The 23,333-nt window shown below is 28.6% G+C and overlaps 1 protein-coding gene across 3 annotated transcripts; it reads left to right on the forward strand.

The window, feature by feature from the left end:
• The first annotated feature begins 5,999 nt into the window (after nucleotides 1-5,999).
• LOC129976297 (uncharacterized) lies at nucleotides 6,000-18,968 on the forward strand. 3 transcript variants are annotated; one of them, XR_008785117.1, is made up of 4 exons: nucleotides 6,000-6,076; nucleotides 9,083-9,257; nucleotides 16,107-16,338; nucleotides 18,389-18,968. XR_008785117.1 is itself a non-coding variant. In XM_056089791.1 (4 exons), the coding sequence occupies exons 2-4, from the start codon at nucleotides 9,117-9,119 to the stop codon at nucleotides 18,540-18,542; spliced, it is 465 nt and encodes a 154-aa protein (XP_055945766.1). In that variant the 5' UTR covers nucleotides 6,000-6,076; nucleotides 9,083-9,116; the 3' UTR covers nucleotides 18,543-18,968. The 3 variants fall into 3 exon arrangements, 2 of the variants coding, with proteins under 2 accessions (XP_055945766.1, XP_055945767.1); XM_056089791.1 differs by having other exon boundaries at nucleotides 16,169-16,338; XM_056089792.1 differs by lacking the exons at nucleotides 6,000-6,076; nucleotides 9,083-9,257 and adding an exon at nucleotides 15,246-15,394.
• Nucleotides 18,969-23,333: the final 4,365 nt, after the last annotated feature.

The following is a 23,333-nucleotide window of genomic DNA, read 5'->3' on the forward strand; positions in this document are numbered from 1 at the left end:
AGCTCTTTTAAGAACGTATTTTTATTGGTGAATAACCTTTTTCCCGTAGTAAGAAATGGGTGTGCTAGAATATGTTTCTGTGGGCACATTCATGTGGATTTATTTTCGAGTTTTTATAATGAATGACTGGATTTCTTGCGTTTACTTTATTCCGTATATTTTAATATTGAAAAATTGTCTGATGAATGAATTTAAAAAACGGGATAACGGATGTCAAACTTTAATGGATCACAAGCCAAATAATGCTAAAATTGATGCTGGAACCTCCATTGATGAAGCACTTCTGCTACTTAACGAGGAAGAATCTGACTCGAATTCTAACATTGACGAAGCTTTAACCCTTCCTCAACCAGAACCAGCTACCATCCAAATCACCCTAAACCCTTTCCTCAATCCTTTTTCCGAGTACATGATTTTCGATGATCCTCTGGCACATTTGGAAATGACTGAACAAGACGAACTTACTGCCTGTGCAGACTGGATTATGAAACACCAAGCATTTTTTAAAACTTGAAATGAATGCATATATAAAAACTTCAGCGAACAATCTACAATAGCTATCTTTGAAAATTATTTCATCATTTGTGGACCTCCGTTTAACAAGATTCAAAAGTAATAGGTGTTCTTCAACCTTCAGAAAATGCAGCTAGAAAAAATAATAGTCGTATAATCTACGGTTATGAACTGTGAAAAGTGCCTGATTATTATAAGAAATCTCTTCCTCATTCCGAACAGACTTTTGTACCTAATCCTCTCACCTTCCGGATTCAAAAATAAAGTAACAGTTCCTCAAGCTTCAAAAGAAATCCAGTCTTGAACATTTGTATATATTGTATATAGTTTTTTGTACATATTTTTTGTTGTTTGCATATATATATATATTTACACTGCGGACCATTTTTATTGCTTTGCTATTTGTGATACTGTTTCCTAATGATAGACTTTCCTGTATTTGGACTTGACTTGAAGATCGCATGCGGTCACCCTACTTGTGACTTTGTCTTTCTATAATGAAAGATATTCATCTAATTTTCAAGAGACTTCGCTGAAAGCAGAGATCGCTGGCCTCCTAACATCGCATCAAGCTTCTTTATCCGATCATCGTTGCTTGAAGACAATTCATTTTGGACTCTGATCAATAGGCGCATTCAATAGCATTTAATTTTAATCTACTTTCAAACCATCAACCCTCAAAATAAAATAGGCTCAACACCAAAATTGTCTCTATTACTGTGTTTATTTTCTTTTCATTCTTATTATGTTTTTGAATACTTATGCGCATAATTAAGATTTAAAATATTTATATTTATTCTTTCAAAATAATGTTTTATAAAGTAATTATTTTCAAATTACTTTTTTTGATTATATTTACGTAATGGAATTAAATAAACACAGAAAGATACTTGCATAAGTGTGCATTTAACTGACTTTGCCCAACCATGCATCAATTTACTCTTAACAACTTTTTTTAAAAGAGTTTTTGAGAATATTTTGAATAATGATTTCTTTCTTAAATAGCGTCATTATAAAACATTACGCATTTAATGGGGTAAAAACATAATATAATAAATGTTTTAGTTGTGTCCCTGAAGTCACGATATCAAGGACATATTTTAGTTCCAGGCTGATGCTATTGTGATATAAATTATTATTTTAATTTATTTAAAAATAATTTCTTTAAAATTATTTTTTTTAAAAATTAATAATTTTTATTATGTTAAATTAATATTAAAGTAATTAATTTTAAAATAATTTTAAATATTTTCATGTTGTACAATAATTATTGAAATCATGCTTAGAATGGAGGCTGTTCGATTAGTTCGATTTTTCGGCTTGGAAATTAGTTCATTTGTTTTGCTCGTTGTTATATAGATAATGTACACGTCATGGAAATTTCTCAAATGTCATGATTCACTGTTAGTTGATATCCTAGTTATGGATTATACAATCATAATTTCAATAGACTGACCATTTAATAGATAATTAGGAAAATATGGAATTTTTCCTCAAATTCCATACCAGTTGTCTCCAATTGTAACGAATCAAAAATATAGCAATATTAATCGACTAAATTATAATTTTTGATAACATTGCAATAGCCTGTTATCATCAAGAATATAATAGAAGAAAAGTGTGGATAAAATGTTTATCAATGAGAGGAAAACGAGTGTTTTCTGATCACAAAGATCCACATGTTACTTTATAACAGTATAGTTACTCTCAACTATTTTAAATTGTTTTCACAGATATTTTTTGTAAGATAACCTATCATACTTTCGCGTTCAAATAAATGCTGAATAGAAATGTTGGATGCACTTAGTTTAATTCCTTTCTTGCTTTCTACTGTAAAGGTCATTGCCTTTCCAAGGCTTCAGAATGGCCTTGTCAACCCAGAACCGTAGATGCTACACAAAATTTCCTTTCCATTATGAAATTTCAATTCAAAATCCATATGAAATAATTTCAAAGCGGTTTATCAGGATATAAATATATATACAGGTGGTTATCAAAATAATGGAAACACCTTAGATTTATAAAGAATCTTTTATTAGTATGGTGTAGGAGAGTCTTTGGCATGTAGTACAGCTTGGAGTCGCCTAGGGATCGATTCATACAAATGTTGTATAGGGTTTAGAGGAATATTGTACCATTCTTCTTGGAGATGTTGTGAAAGTTCTGGGAGATATGCCGGCCGAGGATATCGATTCCGCATTGAACACTCTAAAATATGCCATAATGGTTCAATTATATTGAGATTGAGTGACTGTGTGGGCCAAGGCAGTAGTTTAACTTCATCCTCATCAAACGATGACTGGACAAGTCTCGCTGTATGGATAGGCATATTATCATTCTGATAAACTCCATCTCTTTCAGGAAACAAAGTTTGCATCATAGGTTGGACCTCCCAGCTAAAATTTCTCTATACTTCTAACCATTGATTGGTTTCGACTGTCTTTATAATGGATATTTAGAATTATGATAATTAAGGATTATCTCTTTTCGAAAATAATTAAGTAATCTGTGATCAATTCTTAAACAATTTTGGGATATTAAAGTACTTTTTACAGATATTTCGCTTTATACAAAGAATCAACAGATAAATGATATCAGAAAATATTTCCTAACAGTAAAAAAATAATTGCAATGATAACAAAATTGCGAAATAAGTGCATAATATATAGTTTAATTAATAATAATTAATATATATATTTCTACATAATTTCTATCTAATAACATGGAAAATATTAATATAAGCATGTGCACAGCATTTTGAGAAAGACTTGGCGCACTTTTATAATCCGATTTTAAATTTTTATCTGTTTGAGACAATGATAGAAAGTATTTGACATATAATGTGAAATTAAAAGACGTTTTTAAGTAAATAAAAGAATTAAAATATTTGCATAAATAAGAAAATCACTTTTAATAATGCAAAAAAAGTAAAGTATACATGATTTAAATCAACAAATTCACCTACTGATGTTGCGAAAAAAGAAGCCATTGTTTTCGAAACCAATATGCTTAGTTTTTAAAGAAAAAAAAAAGTGCAAAAGAAAATTTTTTCGGGAAATGTTATGTCGACCGTACCCAATTCTGGGAAGCGAAATGCTGCGCGACAGTTTTTGAATAGGTGAAGATTTGCGATATGGCGGCAAAAAAAAAGTATTCTCGCACTAAGGTTCACCGCGAGTCACATGACTCATGTTGGGTGCGCTTATTTCGAGAAGAAACGAGCGACTACCTTCCTTCATTTATATCTCAAATCTATGGTTTTTTCCTATGTATTTATTTAACTTATTTATTTGCCAATTACTGAATATGACTCGGAATATTTACATCAAGAATCTCATTGTTTTATGATATTGTTGCAAATTTAGGTAATTCTGAATTACTAAAGTATCTCAATTTTCCACTGTTGCTGTGAATTCCGCCAAATTTCAAAATTATTTAATTATTATAAACATTAATTGTTAACAATATTTCCAGATTAGTGAACATACTTCCAAGCTAAAAACTGAAAATTCTAATTCCAAGCTAAAAACTGAAAGTGTCGAAATATTCTGATCAATTGTTCAACAGATTGTTCGAAATAGAAGGAATATAATACCGTAGCAAGAATTTAAAAAAAATCCTTTTTATCTGAAAATTGAAAAAAAAAACACACACACTTTAAATTCATTTCCCTCAATTGTGTTTTTTGGGAGGGGAAATGTATTTTCTAAACAGACTACTAAAATACTAAAAATATCAATTTGAAATTTGCCATTAGTTTTAGGTTAGAATACTGCTTGGAAACTGAACCAAAGTATTAGTACAAAGATTACCATCGTAAATTCAGAATTTTTTCAAAGCTTAAAATCACATTAATTTCACAAATCTGATTTTTCTTTAAATTTGGTAACTTGCAAGAACTTTAAATTAATCCAAAACTGTTGCTTCAGTCTTTGGCCAAATACGTCAAATATTGTATATAACAAATAATATAAAATTCTGGTCAGTTGCTTTTGTTGGGAAGTGTTTGAAGAAAGGTCAAACTCGAAGCAAAAGTTTTCTTAAATATTTAATACTAGCCGCCTTTGGCGACCAGCTGGTTCGCCAATCTTAATGTTCGTTTAAATTTTAATAATTAAATATTTTACGCCATTCCTACTTTAATAGATTCTTCATCAAAATATTTTAAAACTTTAAATTTCGATAGTCATATAATTCACTCATAATATTATAAAGGCCTTCAGTCATAACGTAATATACATCTCTCTCATTTTCTGTTAGCTCCCGTAGAATTTATGCTTTAAATTAAAGTGGAAAGAATGAATTTGCAATTAATATAATAATATTTTTTACTGAAACAAAGCATTTTTTTATAATATGATTACTGATAATATAATCACTGAGCGTTTAAACTTTATGGGCACTAAACAATATCTTTCTTAATTTATGTAATATCTCAAGAATTTGTCAACAAAATTTTCTCAGATTCATCATGAACAGATCGATTCATTAACAAAGTTTAATTTTAAATGCATCAATCACTAAGAAAATGAAATGAATCGTTTAAAATAACCGGTCGAAAACAGGTTTAAAAAAACTACTTAAAAAATGATGTACTTAAAACTATAAGCATATACAAAAAATATATAACTAACATAAATACAATTTAATTACAAAAGCATGCAACTAACCTAAAAATAATTTAAATCAAGAATCATCCGTTGATAATATTGTCAACAATCGGAACACAATGCGCCTGTGTGAATTTTCTTCGCCAGTTACGGTAACGCAAATGCGTGAATTTTTCTACGCCAGTTGGGGTAACGCTATGTAGATTATACATTTTTAATTTCCTTTATTCTGTGTTATTTTAATTCAAAAGTACTTCAGAATGAATCTGAAACATGGATTAATTAACAATGTTTAATTTTAAATGCATAAAACATTAAGAAAATAAACAGAATCGTTTGAAATAATCCGCCGAAAAATGTTAACCCTAGCCTCATTACTGTTGGGAGAAAAAAAAACTGAAGCTTTACTCATTTGGCGGTGGAGAAAATGGAAGATTTTTTTGGCGGGAAAGTTAGTTTTTAACTAATTATTAAAATTTCAAAAAAAGGGACCCCAGGTGCACATTCCTGACCTCTAAGGTATACATGTACCAAATTTGGTAGATGTTGGTCAAATGACCTGGCCTGTAGAGCGCCAACACACACACACACACACACACATTGAGCTTTATTATAAGTATATAGATATCAGGCAGAAAATATTCTAAAATGTAAACTTTTCCCATAAGTGCCATGGTAAAATAGCAATATCGCTTCAAATGCCATCCCTTAAATAAAACACGCTTCCTGACATAATTGAGCACTTCAAATTCAAATTTAGAAATATTTTCCTATAAATCTATACTCATTAAATCATCTGAATTAGCGCTTTCTTAATACAATTTTTTAAAATGATTCTTTTCTTGATTTCAGGAACATTTGAGGCTCGTTCGAAGGATGGAAGAAATGGAGAGAGATTAGGTCTGTAAAAGAGTCAATAAGTGAAAGATGCCTGGAGTGATCAGCTGCAAGAGGTAATTCGATTTTACGATTTCATTGCATTACTTAAGAGTATGCGAAATAACAAAGGCGTATTATTGATTTACCAAATCATTTGCCTTTACGAACCTTCCAGAGTTTGATAAAGACCTTTTCGAAAATATTCAATAATTTCCCTGCACCTGCGTATGCATAACTTCATTTGATATGAAACAAGCTGATGTATCCGGTGTAATTTCAGAGTAAAATATTTCTTATGTAAAATCTGTTCTTGTTCAAATTACAATATCCAGTGCTTTTATGGAATCTGATATGCTTTCAATTATAATAAAATTTCAATTAAGTTAAGTGATTTGTATCAACTTTCATTAAAATGTTTTAATGAGTGTTACAAGGCAGATGATTAACCAACTTTCTAACAAATAAAAATAAACGGAGCAGGTATTTGTTCTTAATATAAATTGTTAATCATTCGCTTTTTAACTTTTTTTTTCTTCCACATATCTGCTAAAATCTTTTAACACAGGTCTTAAGTATATTTTTTCTGCAGTAAAAGATATCTCTAAACATTTTATATAAGTTAATTTTCAAAACCTAATAAAATAAGAAAAACAATTCGTGCGGCTATGAAATTTGTATCGGCGGAAAGTTAAATTCAAGTTTAAAATCAACACGAACAAATTGTTTTTCTAAGAATTTTTTTTTTTTTTGGTTTGGTGAATTTTTAATTAATTTTATTAATGACAAGATTTTAATAGTAATCGTTTTTTTACTATCATTAACTAAATTTTAGAATTTATTAATACAAATCTTACCAGAAACTATTTAAAAAATAAAAAAAAAATGTAAAGAAAAAAACAAAGGCAGAATAGTTAAAAATTCTCATCGATAAGTAGAAACCTATCATATTACCATCTGACGAAACAATAAATTTGTTTTAATCTAAGTTTACAAATTTGCTTTTAAATGAATTTTGAAGGTTTTTAAATATGGAAAAAATATTATGCTGCAATGAAATCTCCATTATTAAATAGATAATATTGGTCTTTAAAGAGGTGTAAAAATATCTTTTGTGTAACAAATTTTTGAATCATTGATGAAATTTCTAAAATCACAATTTTCGCTGTCTGATTCAGCATCTCAAAAAAAGATTTTGAAAATTGCACAGCTGACTAAAAATTTTCTTCAGATTAGCGATTTCAAATCGCTTTTTTATATTATTGAAACTAACACGCATTTGCATTTTCTATTTTCGATATTCCCATTGATTACAGGTACTTAACTCGCGAGAAACAAGGAAATGTAAACTTAGTTATTCTATGATAGTTATAATTTGTTATATCAAATTTTTCGTATTTTCCCGAAAAGAAATTCCGTATGTATATTACATCTGAACTACGATAAATTAATTTAAATTCGATCATATTACTCTGCCCCCTCCTCATTATTTTGAAATGACTGGATCTCAGCAGAAAGTTATTACTTTTTAAAACTAATTTTCTTACGTTATCAATATGTGATAGTATTTATAGAAGATATATTCATGCTTTCTCTATCATTAAACTCTAGACAAATGTGTTGTCAAATATCTTAAAACTCGGGGCATGGCTTAGTAAAAGCTAGTTTTATATTTTACTTCAACATATGATTACTTCTCATTTAAAATTGTTTCCTGTGATTCTTGAATTACATAAAAATATGGATTTTGTAATGTAAATAACGATAATAGCAAATTTCAAACATTTTAAATATAAGCTTGGAAACTGTATCAATTTATTCTTTTTACAATGGTTGATTTTAAGTCACTCATACAAACCCTCAAAGGAGAATCGCTCTTATTCCTGAACATCTTATCTAGGTAAATATTTGATTTGATCGCCGTCGTCCTTGCATAGGGGTAGCGCATCTTCCCCGTGATCTGGGCGTCCCGGGTTCGAGTCCCGGTTTGGGCATGGTTGTTCTTTATCTGTGAGGTGTGCGAATGGGCTCCCCTGTAAAAAGGGGTTGTGCAAGCGAATGTGTGAGTTTCACCTTCATATCAGCTAGAAGTCAGACTTCTGCCCTCGGGTGCTCAGGGGTCTTTACCCTCAGAAGCTACTTTCTGTGGTAACGTGGACACGACATCATTATCATCATCATTTGATTTGAACCGCTTCTTTATTTTTCAAATTTATTTCTTTCGATCTATTATCAATATGTTATTATTAACTCTTTTATTTCGTCACAAATTACATTATAAATCTTAATATTAACGAAAAAAATTACTATAAATAAAAAGTATTTGAATTTTTAAAAGTTATTAAAGTTTTAGGTAAAAGTGTACTATTAAATTAGTGATGAGAAAAAAAAAGCAAAAATATTGATTTAAATAATAAACTAATGTTGAAAACTCTGTTAGTGAGCAACTATCAATCAAGTCGTGGCTTCAAATCTGGCGGATTTTTCTTCGTCCCGTCGAATAATTTTTTGATTTTGAATCGCACGGGACACACTATACGTATAATAATACAAAACTTAAGCATCTGTTTAAAGATAAACGTATTGCTACTTGCTTTAAAATAAAATAAATTTTTTAACTATTCCGTTTTTTTATCATACGTTGCTAACTTGCTTATTAGAAAAATGAAATATATTGAACAGTTTTCAGTTTATAGTACTGATTATTGTATGCATCTCCGATCACTTTGCTTTTTCGATATACTCTTGTTTGCTATTACCATGATATGTAAATTTTTGGATACGTTCAATATACTATTGATGTATTATATTCTGATATATATCAAATGAATTAAATTAGTTTCATCAATAATTTTGAGTACTATTTTTATTTGGAAGAAAAGCAACGGAAAGAAATTCCCGATCTTCCAAATTTTTCATTGGCGTAAAATGATTCGGTTGTTGGCATTTACAGAATTTGTGGATATAGCATTTTATATATTGGCTTAAACTTTAGTATTCATTTTACATTATTGTATTTTTTATGCCTACATTAAATAATACAATTGTTTTAATAGTTTCATATGTTTTAAAATTTAAATTAGAACCTTGGACAATTAACATTATTAAATCCATGGCATGGATTTAGCGGCAGATGAAATAAGCATTCAGGCTGCTGTGGGAGAAGCAGAAATGCAGATACTAGCGGATGAGCCACCCCTCATGCCAGCGCAACAGCAACAGGTTGTTTTGCCGCAATCAGTATTCGCTAATTTAAGGGTACGTCTGCTTTTTAAATTATATCTGAATTTTTTAAGTATTTAATAATTCCTATTTGTATTGCAGTTAGTATTTCATAATAATCATAAAACTAATTGTGAGATACAAAAATTGTACAAAAATGTACTACTACTTGAACTAAGTCTTGATAAAAATGTACTTAAATGTATTGCTGCTGATTATCCTTCTGCATTATAAATTGTCAGAAATGTATACGTTGAACGGCATAAGTATGAAATTATAAAAAATTTTGCTGTTATATAAGTTTTGATACTTATAGGCATGTGAATGTACAAAACAACAGATAGTCTCTATTCTGGAAATTTCGCTCAAAATGATATAAAATCATACGCTTGATGCTAAAATCTCGATAACAAATTTCATCATTCTAGCTCTTTACGTATCGTTTTTATCGTGTTTTTCACTCGGAGAGAGAAAGGTTCGGAAATCAAAATACTTTCTCTGTTAAGCTTTTTCTCTGAAACTATTCAAGCTTTGAAAGATTTCCCACTCTCTCTATTTCCTACTTCCTGTTTTCTTTTTTGGAATGCATCGCTGACTTTTCATAATTTTAACTACTCAGTCCTATGTAGAGAATGAAAACCACATAGCAATAAAAATATAATCAACCAAGATGCAAAAAATATGATGAATTTAGACGAAAATAGGATTTTGGCACGACAGGATTAAAACTGTTACCAATTATTTCTACACATTTATGCATATCATTCAGCATTTTTATTTGCTTTAGAATTTGTTATGATGTTAAACAGAATGATCCGAGGTTTAATATTTACACCTGTTTCGAAATGATCGAAAGATGCGTTATCCCTTGATATTGACTGATTCATAACTTGGCGAAATAGGCATTGTAGCTTTCTCACAGCTTTGGGGGCACCTGCGATCTCTAGATATTTTTTTTTTTTTTTTTTGCATTTGAAGAAAAAAAAAATTAAAGGTCAAAGGTACTGTACTCCAATTTCTTCTTATGAAATTAAGTAGCGTTGAAATTTTAGAATATTATTCTCATAGTATCCATTTTTAATTACAGTTTGCAAATTTTATTTTGCGCTTTTTTTATGAGTTTAACATGTTATATTGTTTTATAATAAATGTCCGATCATATAATTAAAAAAAATTAGACTGTATTATAAATCTTAATTACTTTTTTCTCTTTTCCTTGTTCTTGGTTTTGAATTTGTACTCTAGAGGACTTTAATTTATTCTGGTAAATTTAATGAATGCCATAGGTGAAAGAGTACTCCACAATTGCGGTCCAAACATTTTATATAAGTACTACCTTCATAAGAACCCTATCACAGATTTCTAAAGAAACTCTTTGGCCATTTCCCAAAATTATTGTACGAAATAGCACCCTGAGTGCGCATAATGTAATGTAGATTTTGCAATCTCGCATATCCTGAGTGTGCTCCACCATTAATTCTCATCCTATAACGTAATTTAACTCATCATGATTTAATATACGGGATTTAATATATATGATTTAATATATATATATATTAGTGGGAGAACCTCTCAATCAGTATATTTTTAACTTTTTACGGCTAGTGGTTTCTATCTTTTTCTATAGATATTTTTCAACATTTCATTTGTTTTTCTTAACATACCTCTCAAGTTTTGATCACTGCTATCTTAACGAATTATTTTTTTAATGTACTTTCTCTATTTTAACTATTAACTCCTCACGTGGTATCATCTTAAACTATATGATTGGCGCAGTATAGCCTATTTTTGGCTCTTGCGCCACTAAATTTAAATTAATCAATCAACCAACCAACCCAATTATTGTATTTAAGCGATAATAGTTTAAATAAATGATTTAGCTTGATAAAATAGCACAAATTCCGGCCTTGGCATTTAAGCATCTGATATTGCAAGGCTAGTTCAGGAAGAAATCCTGTTAAACAGTGAATCTTAATAGTTAATTAATGTTATTAAATTTCTTTCAAAAGTAATAGCAGAACATTTATAGTTCTACAGCTAAAATAATCGACAAATAACAACTGTGGCTGATTCAGATTCGCGAGGATAGAACTTGGGACCTTGTGGTTTGCAGCCCAGTAACATAACCACAATACAAAAGCAATTGATCGTGCAGCGTAGCTGTTAACTGGCTTATAAGCTTTCAATACACGACGTGTAATCTTCGAAAAGAAAAATGGTTTGACTGAAATAAACTCTGGCTGATAATTTATCGAACTAAATTGACTTTGAACAGAAAGATTAAGTGGTCACTTGTGTATTTTTATATAACACTAGCCGCCTTTGGCGACCAGCTGCCAATCTCAATGCATGTTAAAATTTTAATAATTAAATATTTTATGGAACTCCCATTTAAATTGCTTCTTCATTAAAATATTTTAAAACTTCATGATTAAACTGCAATAAATATAATATTTTTTTACTGAAACAAAGCATTTTTTTTTAAATATGAGTACTTAAAACAGAGTCGCTGAGTATTTAAACCTTATGGCCACTAAAGAATATTTTTCTTAATTTATATAATATCTCAAGAAGTTTTCAACAAAATTTTCTCAGATTCATCATAAAAAGATCGTTTAATTAACAATGTTTAGTTTCAAATGCATCAAACACTAAAAAAATAAAAAGAATCGTTTGAAATAATCTGTCGGAAACATATTAAACCATCAAAACCAAATCCGCATCAGTTGAAAATATTTGTCAACAATAAGAAAACAATGCGCATGCGTGAATTTTCAACGCCAATTATGCTAAAGCAAATGCACGAATTTTCTACTCCAGTTTGGGTAACGCTATGCAGATTAGAAATTTTTAATTTCCTTTATTTTGTTTTATTTTAATTCGAAAGTACTTCAGAATGAATCTGAAAGATAGATTCATTAACAATGTTTAATTTTAAATGCATCAAACATTAAGAAAATAAATAGAATCGTTTCAAATAATCAGCCGAAAAATCTTAAGCCTAGCTTCATGACTGTTGGGGAAAAAAATTGAAGCCGTACTCATTTGGCGATGGGAAAAATGAAGATTTTTTGGCGGGAAAGTTAGTTTTTAATTAATAATTAAAATTCTAATTAAAAATTCAAAAAAAGGGCTATTCTATCTTTTAAGTTAGATCAAACTGCACACGATGTGCAAATTTGATTAAAATCGGTTAAGTAGTTTAGGAGTCCATCGCGGACAAACAACGTGACACGTAATTTATATATATTAAGATTACAAAGCAAAAAGCTATAGAAATCAGTTTATTTTGTTTTCTCTGTTGATATAAAGCGGAAAATAACACCGGCATTTAATTAGGTACATTAAAATATAAATGTAACAATGCAAATATTTTGAACAAATGAAGTTCGGCAAAAATGTTCTTCCCGTGTTTTAAATATATGCTACATAAAGATGAAATTATATTTGATAGAATTTGCCAATACCTCATATCGGGTGATTTTGTATGAATTTTCATAATTTTAGAAAAACTGGTCCCCTTGAAAAAATATTAGAGTGTTTTAGACTTTAAGAATATAAGTGACATTAAGATAAAGTTAAATGCCCTACAAAAGTGTCCATTCTAATTACAAATTTACCACATTACTCATCTCTAAATATAAAATCATTTGTATGAGAGGTTCATTCTGTGATCTTGAAGTCGAAATACAACCTGCACTCCTAAACATTGCAAAGCTATTATATTTTTTTTCCTATAAAGAGAGTATTATCACATTTAAAAGTAAAATTAAAAAAAAAAAAACCTTGTCCTGCATATTTTAACTTCTTATTATAAAGTTGCGAGAATAGGATCTCATTAATAGATGTTTTCTGTTCCTTTCTTTGTCTTCTATGTTTTTAAAGACTTATTAACGTTTAAACTTATTAAGACTTCAAAATAGTGGCTTTATAAATTTTCAAACTTGAAAAGCAAGTATAAAATTTTACTGGAGCGGCAAATATTTTATATATATATTATCATTAGTAATATTCTTTTACGAGAAAAATTCTCTTTCTATAATGATCATAAATTCTAACTTTAAATATTTATCCAAAATATACGCGTCAAATTAAAAAAAAAAAAAAAAAAAAAACGAAACTAAGCCGTGATATTTCTATAAAGACAATTCAATGTGTATCGGATTTTTAAACAGAAATATATTTTAACATTCTATGTATTTCTTCCTCATGATTGTATTGTAGAATAGCTTCATAATGCCTGAATTTCTACAAAAGAAAGTTGTTTCCAACAATATGCTATAACTCATAAAAAGATTTTCAAAACTTTTTATGAGTTATAGTATAACTTTTAAAATTTTATTATGTGGTTTTCAGATTTTTAATTATTTAAGGTTTTTCAGTATATTTTATAATTTGAAGTTTCAAGATTGTGGAATCTAAAAATTATTTCACAGATTCATTAACTGATGGCACCACATATGCGCATTTAATTTTAAACTAAATTATTGAGTTCGTCATCAATTGATAGCTCCCAATTTCTTTCTTTTTTAAAGATTTTACTGTTGAGTCTCTTGGAAGCTATCATGTTTAAATTCATTATTTGGTATCTTCTGTTTTCGAATATTTTAATGTAAATAATATTACATTTGATTATAGAAAGATTTACTCTTTGTTTCGTTATTTTTAAAGTCAATATGCATTGAACATAATCATAATTTAATAGCTATTAAAATATTAAAAATGTACGCTTCTGAGCGATTCAATTGCGCAACAATGTAGAATTTTAATGCATGAAGATGGGAGAAATAAATTGATTTAAAAATTTTATCTTTACAGGCATGCTAAATTTAGAAAACCCATTCACGAAGTCAGCTAATAATTTATGGCATCAAAACATGATATTTGTAAATCAATCTATCAGTCAAAGAACTCTGCAATAAATTAAAAGCATCAATGCAAAGTTCTGATTCCTTTCAATCTCTTAATCACACTATGATTGATTATATTAATTCGGGACATAAAAATTTTATCTCCCGAGTAAAGAAACTCTAGTAAATTAATAAAAAGCATGAGTTGTAATTTTATATTGCTTGACGAATTATTTTAAATTATTTCTTATATTAGAGTATTTCCCTGTCTTCATTACAAGCAGACATAAGTAAACATAATTACCATATTCTGTCTAAAAAGTGTATTTTGACATTGTTTCAGGATCTCGCCCATAGATGGCGATTCTATCACATGATAAATTTTGTTCATTCGTTTTGTATCTTAACGTTCAGTTGAAGAATGGTATTCTGTGTTCGAGACATGGCAATATGTCAACGAAAATAAAATGGTGTTAATAAGACAAGATTTTTTATTTGAAGAGATTTACAGACATAGTTAAGCCGTCAACTTTTGCACGAGTTGAATATACAGAGTGGTTAAAATTAAAGTTCCACCTTGGCATGGTCATTAAAGGAAAACTGCTTTACCAAATGTTATCAAACTTTGTAATAAATTAGAGAAGGTTATGGGAATTTCTTTTTCGCCTTAAAAACGTTGAAAAACTTACTAATAGTGGTGAAATGGCGCTGTATGCAATAATATTAAGCAAATTAGAACATGAAAACACCGGTTTAAAATGTGTTTTATTGTTTCTGAAATGTGTTACAAAGCATGTTCAATATGTGTTATCTCAAAAGCACTTTATGCTGATAATCTAAACAATTTAGCTGAAATGAAAGATGCGATTCACCGAAGTGTGCATAACTTTCCTCCTGATATGCTAAGAGCTACTGTTGAGAATGCAGTTATGCTATTTAACTTGCTTTCAGAAAATGGTGAACGCCACATTGAACATGCTTTTTAGCACGTTTCAGAAACGATTAAACACATTTTGAATCGATGTCTTCATGCCCTATTTTGCTTACCAATATTGCATGCAACATTATTTCCCTCCTGGTGGCGAGTTGTTGAACTTTTTTTTTGGACGAAAAGAAATTTCCATGACTTTCTTTAAACTATTACCAAGTTTGGTAACATTTGGTCCAGTAGTTTTCCTTTTATGATCATTTCAAAGTAGAACTTTTATTATAACTACCCTGCATATCGATAGTATGTGAAATTTGAGATGTATTGGAACACATTTGCTACTGTTGTATCTAACAGTTGAATGCCAGCTCATAAATTAATTCTTAACCCTTTTGGTACATTTGACGGATCAGAACGTTCCGTATTTGTTTGAATTTAGGTTTCTTTCTTTCTGTCTTTTTTTTTTAAATAATTCTAATAGCTTAAGCAATCTCAATATCATGCGGCAGTATATATTCTGAATAATAAGAATAAATTTTGAAATGCTGTAAAATTTATTTTTGTACAATAGTATTTTTGGAATGCTAAAGCTCAGCTAATTTTTAATTAAAATTCCAGCTCCTTAGCTGAATAATTGTTATGAACTTTTCCCCCATTACTTTTTAATTTGTATGCTTCATATGTTCTAATATATTTAAATAATTATATAATTTTTCCTAACTCAATACCTTTAAAAAATGTTTTGTCTCAATTTCATTTTATATTATTCTTTAAATTATTTTATATGGTATTAATGATAAAGAATGCTTTTATTGATATGTTTATTCAATCATGATTTGATAACTATCAAAATTTTGACACTGATGGAATTTTCATTACAATTGAGTCATTCTGCAATATTTCATATTCGATTTGGGGGAAAGTTATTGTAATAAAGAGGATTCTATGTTTTTAGAAAAATATGTTAGCTGATTGATGGAAGTTTACTACCCATATTTATGATTTATTTTCTTATTTTATTTCTCTGCGTATGCTTACAGTTGGAATGTATGTGATGTTTACAGTTGAATAGAAGAATTGCCATATGAAAAGAAATTAATATTTCAGGGACCTCCGATGACAAAAACAGTTCTTCTTTGCCAACAAATTTACCTGCTTTTGAATTACAGTGGTATGATGATCCTCAGAAGTCTACTCAGAGTGAAATGTTTCTCAATGATAAGAATTTTTCATTGGAAACTTCCAGAGATCCTGGATGCAGTGCTGGAGTTTCAGGGATTTCAGTTCCACATAAAGAACCGTCTATGGCTTCATCATCTGCACAAGCTGATGTATTAAGGTATGAAATTTTTTTGTGAATATTGTATGAAAGTTATTGTTTCTTTAGGACACTAGATGTCTTATTTTGTTGGATAAATGTATAAATATAAGAAATTGTAAAATGAGTATGGTACTTAGTTTGCATTGTTATATGATAAGCAGTTATCTCTACTACTAATAAAGAACATGTTAGTGTACATACATGTGCTTGTCTTTTGCACTCTGTAAGTTTAGCTTATACATATATTCTGAAGGAATGTGTGTGTGTGTATATATATATATATATATATATAGATATATATATATATATATATATATATATATATATTCCAGAGGGAATGTGCACTTTGGTGTTTTTCTACAATAACATCCAAAAATGTTATTACTCAAATCATCATCATTTTAAAATTAAAAAAAAAAAAACTACTGTCTTTAGAATGATGCTAATTTAGTTGTCATGCAATTTTCCTACTAATTTTGATAGCTAAATTTTTTTGCATTATATTTTAACAGTACTTTTTATTTTTGCAATGAAATTCAAACTAATTCAATTGATCCATTGGATATTTAATTGCTTTTGTTGAAACCAAGAAAATGAACTGACATTGTCACAAAAGATGACATGCAATTAAAAAGTATATTATTCAGACATTTGCTTATTTAATAGCCATATGACATCATGAGACTAGACTCTTTTGGAAGGTTTATGTACTCAATAAGCAGAACAAGAGTAAGTTTATTAAATTATCATGATTTAAATGTCTGTTACAGTTTGATACTTAAAACTATTTTGTTAAGGCACTCATAAACATTTAGTTACACTTAAGAATTCAACTGAGATTAAATTCGGTAAATATACTTGGTGAACCAGTAGGTTGATAAGAGACTAGTCTAAATATAAAAAACATACTCCTTGCTAAAATATTGTCACAATATTAATCAGTTTCTACTGAAATTTATTTTCTTTTCTTAATGGTTTAATATCTAGCTTCATATCATCTTAAGAATACAATAGATTTATATATATATATATATATATATATATATATATATATATATATATATATATATATATATATATATTGAACTCAATATCAGAGTGTGAAATTGTGTATGCATATATATTAAAATTATATATTAGAATATGTCAAATATCTTTTAGAAAAATTTAAATACCTTATTTTAAAAGTTTTAATTTTAAAAAGTTTCATGCATTTTAATTTTTTTTCTTAGTTTTTCATTACAGTACAAGCCTGGTTATCGAAACTAAAGCAAACGGGGCATTTCAATCATGAACATCCATTATTGTTTATTATCTAACTGCAATATATAATTTTAAAATGTTTTGTGTGTAAAATGAATTTAAGTCAATGTTTTTGTAGGCTATACTTAAGATCCTTTTAAACATATATTTTTAAAATTATAGTAGGCACATCACTAAGTAATAGTTTTTATAGCATTATTAATCATTTATAAACTCGGTAATTTTTGTTTACTCCTTGCGTCTTTTTAGAAATTTCAGAACCATACTCTTTTACCATCTTTTTAGTAAAAGAATGTCATCAGGTTTTGTTTTAACTTCATTGCTCAACGAATCTTAGAGCAACTTAAAATAATGATTATTTTCATTCAGATTGTGATTATGAATATTGACCAAATTTTATATAGTTCCCTGTGTATATGGTGATGCTTCACATGTTGTACTAACATTTCCTGACAAATTTTATGAAAGCTTACAATCTTACCAGGTAACTTAATTGGTTTGCATATTATCTTAATCTGTTCCTTACTCGTTATCATTACCCTTCTCATTTTGTAGTGCATTTTTAAAAATTTTTTTGTCTTTAATATAGATAGTTACAAGAGATTATACTGTATATCTTTTACCAGTAATGCTGCCTCTCATTGTTTTCTGTATAATTTCAACTTGTATTGTCACCATTAGAGTAAAACACATTTTGATCTAAACTTTTAGTTTATAATTTGTGTGCATTGTCTTTCTTCTTAATAAGAAAATTATGTTCATTGATTGTATTGGTTGAAAGGAAAAAAATGTCTTCTTTTTTCAGTTGTGAAAGTCTCAGTTCTGGAGAAGTTGACAGGGCTTTGGGAAGTTACCCTTTGGATTCCGAACCAGAAAAAAAAAAGAGGTTGAAACTTCATTTGGTGGGAATTCTCCTTCATTCTGCTTATAGTTCTGTGATAATAGGTGTCTGCAATTGAATCGACCAATGAATCCAATTTCTAACAATCTGCAATTAGCACCAACATCTGTTCGACAGATAGTTGAAGAACATGAAATGCCATTCCAGTGAAATTGATTTTTGTTGTTGATACTGATAAAAAACAAAAAAATTATCATACTAGAAATGTTTTACTAAAAATGCCAATGTATACATGAGGATGAAATTCATTTATGCTTGTATCAAACAATCCATGATAATGTAAGATAAGGGAACTTAATTTTGACTATAACTTTTGAATTAGATTTTGTTAACATCAATGTCGTATGGATGGCTTTTGTTTATTATTTTCAGAAATATATGATATTATAATACTAGATATAACTTTTAATTAAGTCATATTAGATTACAGAATTTTTTAAAAACTTGCTTTTGAATGCATCTTTTGTATTTATATATTACACATATTGGCCAATTAATTAAATTTAAAAAATGTTTCGAGTATTGAATATGAATTTATTAATCAAACATTAATGAAAATATTATTGAAAAATGACATGCATCAAATGATCATAAAATTTTTTAAAAATGTGTATATGAAAAAAAAAAAGAATATTATTAAATAAATTAATTATGTATGAGATTCATGGAAAGAGATTTCCAGTATAAGAAAAGTATTTTTATTATACTTTCTGACTATTAATATGAATATCATATTTTAGAAAAGAACATTGCTTTAAATACAAATCTAAGAGTAGTGGAGGAAGAACATATTAAAAGTGCAATGATGGGAAATAAAAATCTGCGAAGAAAATTAATTTAGAATAAAATATTAGTAGAGATTGCCAATGAGGAAAAAATGTCCAATTCCTGCCGTTTTTTTAATCAGAATCATAGACACTGTTTATTTCAGAATCCTGTGCTTATTATTTTGGGATAATTTTTCTCTGCAGAAAGGAGATCTGCAGTGTGTAACCAGATTGCTTATCTAGAGTTCTGTATTAATTGCATTTTCCCTTTAACTGCTGTTTTATGATGTTGATTTTCATTTTCTTTTTCAATCAACTATTTTATTTTTATGCATAATTTGTATAATACTTATGTATATTTGTTATTAAGACATGACGCTTCCATCTGGTATCTGAGTTTCTTTTATGCAAACTCAGAAAACTTTTGCTATATCAGAAAACAACTAGTATTTATTTTCTTATTTATGTAGGGGAAAATGTGTTTCCTTTGTTTTGCATCTTTCAGTGTTAACTTTACACTTTATTGATAGATATTCTGCTTTTCCATATTTGAGTCGTATAGATATTTCCAAATTGCTCTGCATTTATATAATTGCATGGAGTTGTATTTGGAAAACATATTATAAAGTCAGAGTTTAATTATCATATAATAATTTTAAATCTTTTGTCAAAAACCTTTAAGGTTTTATTCACCTCTCTAATTTACAGATTTGATTAATATCTCTGAAATATAATGTAAATGAATAATATATATATATATATATATATATATAATATAAAATCATTATATAATTTCATTACAAAGAGCTAATAGGAAAAATTTATTCTACTTTATTTTTCAGATATTTGAGGTCATATTTTTTTAATATTAGAAAAGCTTGTTAGCTAGTTTTTTTTAACGCCATGCTGTACAATAGGATATATTTGAAATACTGTCATTTTTATTTCTTCTTGTTATTATTAATTACTTCTGTTTTGATTTGAAAAGTAGCTTCTCTGGTAAAGAAGTTTAAATTTAACAATTAGTTTTTTACTATTTTTAATTATAAAATTCTTTTATTTCTTTATTTGTTTATACATATTTGTACATTTTTGATGGGAAAAATTTTTACTAAAGGGTTTGTGTAGAGATGATTGGAATATTAAACAAATCTAATAAAATATGCACAATTATATTCATTGGCAATTTCTATGCCAATAGTATTCATATTTATTTCTTTGAATATTGTCTGTTGCTAAATGTCGAAATCTCTGAAAATATTTATCATTCTTTTATTTGTAAATAGAAATATTTTTACAGAAAAAGAAATTGCTCTCATGCTCTGCTAATTTTGAGCTTATGTTCAGTATTTTCTTAAGATTAATACATGGTTACTTATAAAGTATTCCATGTGTAATAATTAATATTCCGGAATTTGTGTATAATTTGACATAACAGTTGTGTGTGTGTGTTTTATTTTTAAAGAAACACCCATTAAATGAATGTTTTATATAAAACTGTGAATGCAAAAAAAATCTAGTCTGTTAATGTTAATCATGAGAATAATTTTATGATTGTTTTTTAAATTAAATTTTAAAAGGTAGATATATATTTTATAACTATATATTTAACGTTGTTTTGTATGAATATTTTTATATTGCAATAAAGTAATTATCCATCATTCCTAATGTTATTTTGTATGATTTCCATTTGTAATATATACTTTTTTTAAAAAATATGTAAAGAAATACTGCAATTTTCAAATAATTTGTCATCATGATTTGAATTTTTAGACCTTATTAAATCTTTTTTTAAAAAAAATATGAAACTTTGTCAATACATAGATTTGTCTTTGTGCATATAAAAACTGTTATTCAAAACTTAATACAATATAACTCATAAAACAGTCTAGTTGGTCTGCATTCTTTATATTTAATTATAGATTCACTAAAACTTGTTGTCAAAAAATATTTACTAAAATATATGTTTTCTTTTTCGGCAATATACATAAAGCCATATATACGAAACGGTTTATAACATTCACATTTATTTATTTTGTGCAATTTTAAGAAGCTCTACCTTGATTTGTGCTGTAAAATTTCACGGGGAAATTTTACAGCATTAATAATGTTTGGAACTAACTGTAGCAACTCTTGAAAATATCATCCTTTAAAGCAGCAGACAGTGGGGGGAGGGTGGTCCTCTGGTGAAACTGCAGTTTATATGTCTTTTACTTTCTCGTATACGAAATGTAGATAAATATTGGCCGGGTAAATATTGGTGTCAGCTCAGGTCTCGTCCTCGTCATCTGACTGCGGTTCAAAATTACGAGGTCCGTCCCAAAATAGCCCTAGTGTTGCTTTACAACGGGACGTTAATATAATTAAACTAAACTAAGCTCGTTATGTGTGTGTGTGTTTTTATGACAATGGTTAACATTTCCACACTCAGTTATAAAAATCGTATAAATTCTAAATATATATACAATAGAAATAATTATTAACTCGGTAACAAAGGGTAATAATAAATGGGGTTGTGTTGTTGTAAAATTCGTCTAATATCGTACTTTTAAACCCATTTCTGAAGGCCGTATAATACTATGTATTTCTGTTTTTGGCAGTTCTATACTTTCTCGTATATGAAGTACAGAGAAAGCATTGCTAGTGTCAAAATATTCGAACTCGAGATCTTGACGAATCTTCACATTTCAGACCTTCCGGTATTCGAAAAACACATTTTTAGTAAATGTCTTTTAGTCAGTTTGTCTGTGACAAAGATAACTAAAAATGCTCTAAGCTGGACCGATGAAATTTAGTATATGGTGTTCACCAAACTCGTAGATTTCTATCAGATTTTGAACAAAATAGATTCAGTGGAAGTCTGTATGTTTGATTGTTTAAATATAAGGCAACACTATAACTACAAAATAAAGAGAGCAAGATGGATAAAATTCGGTCCCAGATTTAATATCTGTAATATAGACTGCATCTATCAAATTTGAACTAAATCCAAGTAAGGTGTTGACCGTTTGTCGGTCTGTGTTTTCAAAAGCATGTAAAAGGGGTAATGACTTGAATATATCAAATTTGATGTATGATTTTGTAACTACAAGTGTACACTGTCAAATTTTGATTTCAATCAGTTAGAAAAAAATGCATTCAATGCACAACTTTTATTTTTGGATACTAATTATCACATGTCAAGGAATAAACGCCAAACAAACTCTCCAAGGACAAATACAATATATTGAGTAAAAATGCTAAATTCCAGCCAAAGGTTAATATTTCCTTACTTCTGTACGCCAATGCCATGCAATGTGTTCTCTGCCTTACCTAAGATTTACAAGTTTTATGTGGTGGGTGGGGCGAAATTATTATTAGAAAGTTTGCGATAAACTTTTGCGGATACCACTTCCACTGGTTTCTGTTTTGTTAATGACTGTAAATAAATTTCATTTTGTGCAGTCATAATTGAAATTCATTCATTTTACTAACTCATCTAAGCAGTATCAAATTTTGGATCCAGTTAGTTACAGGGTAGGCATCGAAAATAGATACTTGTACTCAACGGAGTACAAAATGTTCCAACTCCGCGAGTCTATGAGGGCTTTCTTGTTCCCTCTGGAGTCCTCCTGCTGGTGTGGAGAGGGGGTGCCAAATCAGGTGTTTTCCTCGTCATCTGACCGCGGTTCAAAATGACGAGGTCCGTCCTAAAATAGCATTAGTGTTGCTTTAAAACGTTACGTTAATATAACTAAACTAAACTAAACTTGTTCCCTCTGGTTATTAAATTGTTTCGAAAAAAATATCGTCAAGTTTAAATCATACTTGCCTTTGCATTTTCAAAAATCCACTTTATGCTTTAACTTTTTGTTGAAATAAAAAGTATAGACGAACGTTTTTTTGAAAATCACTATTATTTTCACCGGTAATAGCAAGATAATTTCATGAGTCTTCGTTTTGGACCACATTGGATCGAAAGGCCCCCTTCTTAAAGAACTGTGCGAGATGTGGTGAGGAGAAATGTTGGAAAACCTGTTAACCAAATCTGCGTCTCCCCGGAGTCTCCAGCGGATCTGAGTATTGTATTGCCAAACAGTTTT

This window comes from Argiope bruennichi, chromosome 7 (genome assembly GCF_947563725.1).
Source record: "Argiope bruennichi chromosome 7, qqArgBrue1.1, whole genome shotgun sequence".
Taxonomy (NCBI): domain Eukaryota; kingdom Metazoa; phylum Arthropoda; class Arachnida; order Araneae; family Araneidae; genus Argiope; species Argiope bruennichi.